The following is an 11,631-nucleotide window of genomic DNA, read 5'->3' as shown; positions in this document are numbered from 1 at the left end:
GGGGGAAATCTGTGTCCCTTCGGTAGGGTCAGTGCCCTTCAATGCTATTCATATCCTATTAGAAGGGCCCAGAGTCCTTCTATAGGATCTAAGACACTCCAGCAAGATCTATGCTCCTTCAGTGGAGTCTATGTATGTTAAGCAAAGCATATGTCCCTCCAATGGGATTGATGCCTCCTCAGTGAAATATCTGTCCCTTCATTGGGGTTGATGTCTAGTCTACAAGTTCTGTATGCCTTCACTGGACACTGAATTCCTCCCTTCAAGACTTGGTAGGCTCTGGATCATATGTGTGACCATTGGTAAATGTTTTCCAGCTTAGTGCATTCTGGACTTATGGTCAGCTGGACAAAGAACAGAGGAGGAGGGGTGAGGGAGGGCTAAATGGGGTCACAAGTTCTATGTAGGCACCAGGAGGCAGGGACTGCCTGCTTTAGACCTCTGAATCATTCTTGGAATTAAATATTTAAGTGTATTTATTGCATTGACAGCCAGTCTCTGACTGACAGGTGGAGGGCCCTTCTTGTTGGCGAGCACAGGTAGGAGTTGGAGGATCCTGCCTGGCTTCTTTTTTCTGGGTGAAGAGAATAGAGGGAAACCAGAGGTAACTGAGCTCAAGTTGTGGCAAGTAGGAGGTGTCCCTTGGTGAAATAAAGAAATTGGAAAGCAAAGAATAGGTGAATTATCTCTCCTCTTTGCATAGATTGGCACTTTATAAACCTTAGCTTCAACCAGAGGGAATAAAAACAGACCTGAATGAGAGACCACAGGTATGGTGCTAATTTGGATGCTTTTTGCCACGACCTTGCGAAAGCTACTTCCCTTTCCTGAGTTTACAATTTGTGCAATGAGTAGGTGGGTTTTTAAGCACAGACCAAAGGCTCCTCCTACACTTCTTCACTTATAAGTCTTGTATTTTCGCTTAATAAGTCTTGTACTGGGTAGAGATTTATGGCGGCAATGAAAATGGAAAATATGTCCTCAGAAGTAGGAGAAAATCAGAACTGGTCCCTGGATTAGCAGAGCGGGAGGGGGTCCTGTCCTGAGGGCCTTGACATCAAGGTCACGGAGTTTTTCTGGAGGGCGGAGTGGGATTATTTCTGAGAGTGGGGAACTTGGGAGAAAGTATGTCACCTAGAAGGGACTGTACTCCACCTGGCTTTGCAACTCGGTGGAGCGACAATCAGGATTGTGCAATCACACTACAGGGCGACTCCATGACGGACTTGACCCAACTCCTCTCATTAGCCCAGCCCTTTCCCGCTGGAGCCCTGCCTTAACCCAACCCCTTAGCTGTCACTCCGAGACCCCAACTTGATCACTCCACGGCCCTGCCTCCTCTCCTGTCATATCCAGCCCGGCTACTCTGGATCACTCCATGAGCCCACCTCCTCTCCTGTCACGCCTGGCCCCGCCCCTCCCCTGTCATTCCATGGTTCCACCCTCTCTTCTGTCCCGCCCCTTCGCTTTCACTTTAGGTTCCCACCTCTTCCGGCAAGACAGCTACGCCCCTATCCTTCGATTTTTCCATAGCTCTGTCTTTGCTAACCTGGCCCCGCCCACAGTGCCCCGCCCCGCCCATTACCGCCGGTACAAGCCCCGCCCCCAAACACAGGCCACGCCCCTCGCCTAAGGCTCCGCCTCTAGGATCGGCCTGTTTTCCCCGCCCGGCCACCCGCGGCGACCGCGAAGGCAACCCGGGTGCTCGGAACTTGACGTGATGGGGCTTCCCGAGGAGCGGGGTCGGAACGGCAGTGGGAGCGGGGGTCGGGAGGAAGCTGGAGCCGGGGGCCGGGCACGGAGTTGGTCTCCGCCGCCCGAGGTCAGCCGTTCGGCGCACGTCCCCTCGCTGCAGCGCTACCGCGAGCTGCACCGGCGCTCTGTGGAGGAGCCGCGGGGTGAGGCTGGGCCCGGGCGAGCCTGGGGGGCGCCAGTGAGGAGAGGAGCAGGGGCTCCCTGGAGGGGTTGGGGGCTCTGTGAGGAGGTGGAGGTTCACTGACAGAAGTGCGGTTCTGTGAAGAGATGGAAAGGGGATTCCGGGAGGAAATGGTACGAGGAGCATGGGGGGTTCTGCGAGCTGAGGGTTCCCTGGAAGTTGGGGAGTTCCTTGGGACTTGGCAGTTTTGTGAGGAGATGGGGGTTCCGTGACGGAAGAGCAGAGGTTCCTCGAGGAGACTGGAAGAGGGGAGGTTTCGGTGAGGAGAGTGCAAGTTCCAGGAGGTGAGCAGAGGGGCTCCAAGGGGTGAGGTGACCTCTTGAGGGGAGAAGGGCCACCAAAAGAGTTTTTTGCCTCCCTTTCACACCAACTCGGCCAGTGACTCCTGAGACCTTTAACTTGTGAATTAGTCTCAATTGTTCAGGGGCAGTAACGGGTCTGGTCCCCATCTTGAGAGTTCCAGATTTTTTTTTTTTAATCAGCAATTCCCATAAATTAGCCAATATAAGACTGAATAAGTCACTACAATGTCATTTTTCTTTTAAAATTTGGGCCGAGATTGTACTAATTGTCAGATTGTCAGATTCCGACAGTTGGTTCCATGTCTTTAAAAATGTACCAGGAAAATTCCCTGACTTTGCCTTTAGACTGGGTAGGGAGCAAAACTGCACCTCAGTTGGGAGGCAACATGCTGTTTGGTAGTGAGACAAGCACTCTTCACAAATCACACCCAGGAGAATCCAGACTTAGACGCTGACTCTGCCACTCATTTACTGTGGGGTCTTAGGCAGATTTTTAAACCCTCTGAAATTCCTTTCCTTCACTTATAAGATAGGAATAATAATATTTACCTCATCAGTTTGTATGAAGACTAAAGTGTGGAATAAGTGTGCCTTATAGAATGTCTGGTGAATTGTAAACATTCAATAAATTTGTGATTAGTTTGATAAAAATAACAACATGGATGAAGTAGTTACTGAGTAATGCAAGATAAGATTGAATCAAGTGTGAAGTGGCTGATTACTGCAGGTTGTCCAAGTTTGAGTTGTCAGACCTCTTTTCACTTCTCTCTCCTCTTTATATTTTCTCCCATCGTAAGTTCATCTGTTTCCCAGGGGTCAGCTATTACTACCACAATAATTCCTATTCTGTATATCTAGCCCTATACCCACTTATGTTTTGGTCCCAAATTTCATAGGATTATAAACTATTTGTATTTGCACACCGTGATGTTATACCATGTTCAACATGACTATGAATAAGATTTAGCAATTTTCCCTCCCAAACCTGTTCTCCTCCCTAATTTTCTTATACTTGTCAGTGTCAAGTGGCACTTTCCCAAACTGTAAATCTCTTCCATCAGTCTCTCCTCTAATAAGATCTATCTATATATCTTACCTATTTATAGATTGCTTACTGCTTACTAAGTACAATTCCAGTTTAATTTGATGTGGGGACTCTAATGTTCCACATTTTACAGACAAGGAAACTGAATCTTAGGTTAACTGACTTGCTCAAGGTCATAAAGTTAGTTAGTGGTGGAGTTGGGATTTGAGCCAACAGTCTAAACTGCTGCACTTATCCTCCTAACAATGATTATGTTACTCTTTCTTTATCCCACAGTAGGCTTTTCCCCAAATTATGTCAAATAATTCTTCAAAATACCTCTTGGATTTACCTTTTCTTGCATTCCCACAGACATTTTGTTGTTTTTTTGTGGTGCCGGGGATGAAAGCCAGAGCCTTGCTCATGCTAGGCAGGTGCTCTACCACTGAGCTACATCACGACTACCCCCACGGACATTTTAAATCAAGAAGCAGCCTCCTAATTTGTCCTTTCTTTCTGAGTTTTACCACCTTCCCTTCCATCTCTCCAGTAGATTTATCTAAACACCATTAGGTTGATATTTTGGAAACACTGCTTTCAAATGGTGGTGCATGTCTATAATCTCAGTGGCTCCGGAGGCTGAGGCAGGAGAATCACAAACTCAAAGCCAAACTCAGCAAAAAGTGAGGTCTAAACAACTCAGTGAGACCCTGTCTCTAAATAAAATACAAAATAGGGCTGGGGATGTGGCTCACTGGTGAAGTGCCCCTGAGTTCAATCCCTGGTGCCTCCCCCACAAAAAAATGTTTTTTGCCAAATCGTTTCCTATTTCCTTCAATTTCAAATCCTGCTTTCCTTTCAAGTCCTCTGAATAATCTAGCCCCACCCCACCTCTTCATTCTTATCTCCTGCTACTCCCTACCCCACCCCTCATTCACAGGTACTTTTCTCCTTTACATTCTGGATACACAAAGGTCCCTTCCAACGTCCTTGCAACTTTACCTATTTCCTTCTGTTCCTTTTTACTTAATCAAACCCTGCCAATTCCACAGAGCTTTTCCTAATCATCCCAGTCCATCTTTTTCTTCTTCTGAACATGCCAAGGGAACATTCAGATTGATACACACACACACACACACATGCACACACACAGACACCTGAGGCGGGGGAAACCCTAAGTGAACATAAAACTCAGTTTTCTTCATTCCTTGTGGATGGACGTAAGTGTGATTCATAAATAGTTTTATATAACGTGTCTACTATTAACGCTTAATTTTTTTGAATATGTACACTCTTATGATTAGCTATGTTGTCTTTGGAGAGAGTTTCTTATGCTTCCTGAACTTCAGTTTTCTCATCAATAAAATTAGGATAATACATACTTTGTCAGACTATAATGTAAACTCACTAAATGCTGGTTTCATTTGCTCTCTCTTTAATTGCCATTCAGAGTTCTAGTATATTACTACTTGTTTTACTTGTGTTCATTAGTTAGTAGTTGTTGGACTTGAGTTCTTTCCAGTTTCACTATTATAAATAGTGTTGCTATAAACATCTCTTAATAATTTTTCCCCTTTAGGAATATTTTCTTGGAGTATATTCCCCAAAGTTGAGTTAACAGATAAAAGGGTCAGAAAAAGGTTTATGGCTCTTGTCAGGCATTACCCTGTTATCTAATAGGATTGTATCCATATCTTATAAATGCTATTATTGTATAAGAGTATCTGTTTTCCTAGGGCCACCCAAGCATTGAGTTTAATTTTTTTTAAAAAATTTTTGCTAGTTTGCTAAGTATACAATGGTGTCATGGGGTTATTTAATTTGAATTTATTTGATAGATTGAAAGGCTATGTATCATGTGATTTAGATTTCAATTATATTGTCTTCTATATTCAAAACTATTTCATTTGCTAATCTTATCTCTCCAAATAGTATACATTCTTTGATTGTTCTCAAGATGGGGTCTTGTTATGTTACCTAGATTGATCTTGAACTTGTAGACTAAAGAAATACTATGGTTTCAGCCTCCCAAATAACTGGGACTATAGTCATGCACCATCATGCCTCACCTAGACTATATAAATTCTAAATCATATAAACCTGAACAAATTACTTAGCTTTTATAATTTTGTTCCTTATGAAATGAAATGAGGGCACCAATAAAAAATATGGAAAAAAGAAATTAAAAGAAATTTTTAAAAATAAATGAAATGAGGGGGTGATAAATGCTAAGATTCCTCCATTATTATGTTCTAAGTGTGTCTTTCCCTCTAACTCCTGATCCAATTCTCATATATCCTAAATTCTCTGCATTTGTTCGTTTTACCTATTGAGTATGTTTTCTTCATAAGGCAGATATTTTAAGAATATAAATCTGATCATGTCACTCTTTTGCTTAAAACCATTCAGTGTTTTCCCATTGTTCTTGGGATCAGTTCCAGTTTTCTTATCATTCACAGAAGAATTGCATAATCTGCCCAGTTATACATCAGCTTCAGCAAAAATTCTTGCTATTTTTTCCTTCATTCTCTGTGTTTCAACCTCAAGGAATTTCTCTTAACATAAACCCTTAATTTCCTCCCATCCCTTAGTAGTACTCTTATTTGGTAAGGGAGTAGAGAAAAACTATTCATCTTTTAGACTTTAGCAAAAATCTTCCTCAGGTAGTTTCAAATATTGACTTAGTAAATTTTGTAACCTTGGACAAGTTATATAACCTGAGTCTTGATTTTCAAATTTATAAAATGAGAATGAAAATAATGCATACCTCTTAGAGCTAATAAATGAGATAATACATATAAGGATCTTAAGGTAACTTCTGGCACATAGTAATACTTGTGCAAGTAGTAGTAGAAAGAGATGCTCAATAAATAATTATTGCTAAGAGAAAATGAACAAACTAAAGAAAAGCCAGGCATGGTGGTGCATGCCTATAATCCCAGTGGCTTGAGAGGCTGAGGCAGAAGGATCAAGAGTTCAAAGTCAGCCTCAGCAATTTAGTGAGCCCCTAAGCAACTCAGCAAGACCCTGTCTCAAAATAAAATATTTAAAAGGGCTGGGGATGTGGTATCAGTTCAATCCCTGGTACCAAAAAAAAAAAAAAAAAAAAGATGGTCATGGAAGGTCTGTGGGTAAAGAATTTCTTCCTTCCTTTCACTAATTATGTTATTGAAACATTAACTGCCTGCTATGTACTAGACATTGTTTTAGGTAATGCTTGGTTATGACTTGAATAGATGGTAAAAAATGGATAAACAGTTTAGAGGACAGAGGAATAATTTTGAATCAGGATTCAGCCATGGGAATAGAAGGTAGGCTCTAAGACTGGTAGATGATACCAAATTCAGTAAAGGAGGGATCCAGGTGGTAGGGCCTAATGCAGGGAAATTGTAACTTGGTCCTATGCAGAGCCTGATAAGCCATCTGAGGATAAATATGTCTGAAAAGCTTAGTGATGCCTGGGCTTCTCTTTTTGTTGCAGAGTTTTGGGGGGAGATTGCCAAGGAATTTTACTGGAAGATTCCATGCTCTGGCCCATTTCTCCAGTACAACTTTGATGTGACTAAAGGGAAAATCTTCATTGAGTGGATGAAAGGAGCAACTACCAACATCTGCTACAATGTGCTGGATCGAAATGTTCATGAGAAAAAACTTGGAGATAAAGTTGCTTTTTACTGGTAAAAATATTTATTTTATAGTCTGTGACAGATAAAAAGAGTTAGCCCTTGCTGGGCATGGTGATACACACACACCTTAATCCCAGTGGCTCTAGAGGCTGAGGCGGAGGATTACAAATTCAAAGCCAGTCTCAGCAATTTAGCAAGGTACTAAGCAATTAAGTTGGACCCTGTCTCAAACGAAACAAAACAACAAAAAAGGGGTACTGGGGATATAGTTCAGTGGTTAAGTGCCCCTGCATTAAAGCCCCAGTGTCAAACCAGTACAAAAAAAAAAAATCACCCCCTCATGTTCATGTTTATATAGTTTTTCATAGTTCACAAAGTTCTTTATAATCCATTAACTCATTTGATGCTTACAGTAATCCAGTAAACAAAGTATCAATGTATGAAAAATACTTCAAGGAAATTGAATTATTTCCCTCAAATTATATAACTAGTATGTGACAGAGTTGACATTCAGAGCCAAGTGTTGTGACTTCTAGTGTAGTGTTCTTGGCTTGTGGTTGGAGAAGGAAGACAATAGGTAAATGGAAGAGAACAGGCCTAAGTGACCTTTTTCTTTTTTTGGTTTGGGAGAAAAGTAGGGATACTGGGGTTTTCATCACCACCATCACTGTTATAATTACCTTTTACTGAGTTATGTGCCAGACACTATGCGTAAGTGCTTAACAAATATTATCTCATTTGATGCTCACAACAATTACAAAAACAGTTTGTTTTTGTCACTTTACATATGGGAAAACAAAATGTGAGAAGCTCAGTGACTTATCTGAAACACCTAGCAAGAAACAGAGCTATGATTCAAACCCAGGCAGTATAATTACAGAGCTTACATTTTTTTCAGTTATTTTACTCTTTTACTTTTATGAGGTGTTAAGGATCGAACCCAGTGCCTCACGCGTGCTAGGCAAGTGCTCTGCCACTGAGCTACAGTCCCAACCTGAGAGCTTAAGTTCTTAACCATGACACTATACTATTCCTCTGACTCCTATCAGCTTTGCAAACTGGGATTCTTAGATCCATTTTACAAGTGTACAAATGAAGCATAAAGGAGTTACATAGTGAGTAAGGTCATAGAATAAGTGATACAGCCAAGATTCAAATCCAAATCTGTCTGACTCCTTGTTTATACCACTAGGCCTGCAGCCTCCCTAGCAGGAACTTCCTAAGACATTCTCCCCCTAGCAACTTAGCTCTCTAAGAAGTATTACTGTACTGAACCCAAATAGGTAGGGCATTACTTTTCTAGTGATTGAGGTATTGCTTCTGCCAACACCCATGAACATTCTGAAAACTGATCAATTTTTTTATAGGAGAAAGTTGGATGCTCCATGGCAAAGAACTAAATTGGCCCTCACTCAAAATTTGCCCAGTTAGTGTGATACATTGAAAAGTACCCTAACCTGAGAGAGAGGAAATTTAGGTTCTTATCCCATCTCTGCCACTAACTTGCTATGTAACCACAGGCAATGCATTTATATAATTCAGACTCAGTTTCCTTTTCCATAAAATGGGAATTATAATTCCAATCTTGTCTTCCAATTTTCTATTTTATAACAATAGATTGTTATAAAAATCAAATGAGATGATATTGGAAAGCATTTATTTATTCATTGAGTGGTCGATTGTCATATTACTATTGTTTGATTGGGGGTCATTTTGCCACCAAAGCTCACTATCTATTAATGTTTGTTGAGATTCACTTTAGCTCCTGCTCTAGGACTTATGATTGAGCTCCAGCTGACACTTGGGCCCACCCCTTAGGCACCTTAAGGACCAGAAAACATTCAAAAATCTACAAATGACATGGTTGTGTCTGAATTTGTTTCCTGGTTTGAAAGAACTGATGCAGGTTTGAAAGCATTGAAAACCAGAAAACACAGGCCAGATTTGTTCAATCATTAGAGATTGCGCCCAAATTCTGAGACACTGGTATTTCAGTGGTTTCCCTACCATCCTTACCTGAACAGATTTTAAGGAGCCTGTCTTTTCCCATCTGTAAGATGAAGGGAGTAGATCAGATCAGTGTTTTCAAAGAATGCTCCAGGAATCACTAATTACTTGAGCTATTAGCAGGGACTTTTTTTTCTTCTATTTTGTGGTGCTGGGGATTGAATCCAGGGCCTCAGTACATGCTAGGCAAGTACTCTACCACTAAGACATACCCACAGACCTAAGTGTTATTGGTGCACATTTTGTTTGTTTGTGTAGCAGGGGTTTCTAAAATCATGAAACAAATGGGTTGGGGAAATACTACATAATAAATTGCATTTGTGTGGGATCCTCAATGTATGTTAACATAGTGAAGTCTCCAAGAAGTACCACGAGAGATACCTGATTAATTTGCTTAACATGGGACCTCCCAAATTTATTTGAGCCCAAAATATTTTTTTGTAGTATATTGTTAATATCACAAGAAGCAGTATTCTTGTGGGAGCACTGGATTAAATAATCTCTAAATTTATAGTGCAGAATTCTTTAACTTCATAACAAATCATCTCACCCCATTTTTACATTGATCATTCCTTCAGCTGGAATTGTTAAAGATATTAGGTGCTCAGCCCTGTGGTAGGTGTTATGGATACAGGGATAGAGGACTGGGCTGTAAGTATCATAATGGTAATTACTACTTCCTTTTTATTGTTATTATTTTCATGGATTAAATTCAGGGGTACGCTACCACTGAGCTACATCCCCAACCTTTTTATTATTGTTTTATTTTTTTAAATGATTTATTATTTCAATAATAAATTTTAATGAATTATTTCATTATTTTAAAAAATAATGAGAAAAAATGGGATGGAGTCTCACTAAATTGCTAAGGCTAGCTTCAAACCTGTAATCCTCCTGCCTCAACCTCTTGAGTAGCTGGGATTATAGGTGTACACCATCCTGTCCATACATGTGGCAATTATTATTTAATTCTTCCATGTTTATAATAAAGTAAGAGCAAACTACAAGTAAATCACTTTTATTATAAGAAAGTAAAGTTCAAACATGGCAAATAGGTTGTTATTTACCTTTATTTTCTCTATTTTTAAACAATATACTATCGTTTCTTCATCTTTGTGTGTGTGGTGCTGGGGATTGAATGTAGAACCTTTGTGCATGTTAGGAAAATGATCTACTAATGAGCTATACCCCTACCCCTTCTTGATCTTTCCTTTCTGTTCCGTTCCGTTCCTTTTCTTTTCTCTTCTTTCTTCTCCTTCCTTCCTTCCTTCCTTCCTTCCTTCCTTCCTTCCTTCCTTCCTTCCTTCTCTCTCTCTCTTCCTTTGTCTCTCTCTTTATTTATTTCTTTTGTACTAGGGCTTGAACCCAGGGGCACTTAACCACTAAGCCACATCCCCAGCACTTTTTATTTTTAATTTTGAGACGGAATCTCACCAAGTTGTTTAGGGCCTCATTAAGTTGCTGAGGCTGGCCTCAAACTTGTGATCCTGTCTCAACCTCTGAGTTGCAGAGATTATAGGCATGTGCCACCACACCTGGCTATCAATACTTTCTTTAAAAAAGATAAAGAAGGTAGGCATGATAGATGAGTTCTCATAAACCCCTCTAAATTCCTTCTCTCATCTTCCCAATATAATTATATTTTTAGTTAATTTAAATTAGTTTATATAAGAGTAATATATTATGGTTGCATTTCCTTTTATGTAGATTTTTGTTTTCTTTGGAGTTAATCATTACCTTCCATTTTTTCTTCTACTATTTACCTTTATAATATACTCCATATTTCCCAAATTATCATACAATTTATTCTGTTAAATTTTTCTTTCCCTTGAAAGTCCTTCCTCTTAGAGCCCACCTTCATTCTGTTCAAATTTTTATTGATTTTTTTTTTCCAGTACTGGATATTGAACCCAGGGGCACTATACCACTGAACCATAACCACAGCCCATTCCACTTTTTAATTTTGAGACAGGGTCTTGCTAAATTTCCCAGGTTGGCCTCAAACTTTTGATCTTCCTGGTTTAACCTTTAAGGTGGTTGGAATTACAGGCATGCACCATCATGCCCAACTTTTATTGATGCTTTAGAAAATGACATCTTAGGTATTTGTTCCAGTTGTACTTCTTATAGAGCTTTCTTTTATTATGGCTTTCTTCTCAATTTTAACTGTGCCATTTAGATAACCGTAGTGACACTAGCAAACTACTTTTGTAGCTCATTCCTTGTTTTGGAACATGTCTTATATATGCATTGAAATAGTCAACAAAAGAAATGGTGCTCTTAGGAAAATACTCCAATTAGCTAAAATAGAACCATAGCAAGTAAGAATTGACCTTTTACTTTTGGCTTGACACATTATAAATGTTCAGGGAATAATAGTATTTTTAGAATTTTAAAGCAACTGTTAGAATCCATCTAGGTCAATTCTCTTTATAGATTGGTAGATTAAGGGCCAGAGAGGCTAAGTGATTTGCCTAAGGGTCATATACGTGTTTGAAGACAGAACTGAGACTAATCTCCACATAGTCTCACTCCTAGTCAACTATTTCTCCATATGATACTACCTTTTTCTAGTAGTCTTACACTTGGCTGTGACAGATGGAAAGAGAAATTAACAAGATTAGCTAATTTAAACTAACTTTAACTTTGCAAATTTACTTTAAAAGTATCAGATAAAGTTTATTATCAGGTTTAAATGTCACAGCCCATGGTCTCGTGGAGTTTACATCCTATTTG

At 40.0% G+C, this 11,631-nt stretch overlaps 1 protein-coding gene across 2 annotated transcripts in view; it reads left to right on the top strand.

Annotated features, from left to right (window-relative positions):
- Window positions 1-1,657: 1,657 nt before the first annotated feature.
- Acss2 (acyl-CoA synthetase short chain family member 2) overlaps window positions 1,658-11,631 on the top strand; it is a 45,450-nt gene continuing 35,476 nt past the window's right edge. For both annotated transcript variants that reach the window (XM_047540924.1, XM_047540922.1), the window contains exons 1-2: window positions 1,658-1,898; window positions 6,744-6,939. In XM_047540924.1, the coding sequence (XP_047396880.1) occupies window positions 1,721-1,898; window positions 6,744-6,939 (374 nt within the window). In that variant the 5' untranslated portion in view covers window positions 1,658-1,720. The remainder of the gene's footprint in view (window positions 1,899-6,743; window positions 6,940-11,631) is intronic.

Source organism: Sciurus carolinensis, chromosome 2, assembly GCF_902686445.1.
Source record: "Sciurus carolinensis chromosome 2, mSciCar1.2, whole genome shotgun sequence".
NCBI classification, from domain to species: domain Eukaryota; kingdom Metazoa; phylum Chordata; class Mammalia; order Rodentia; family Sciuridae; genus Sciurus; species Sciurus carolinensis.
This window is presented reverse-complemented; position numbering and strand designations above follow the sequence as displayed.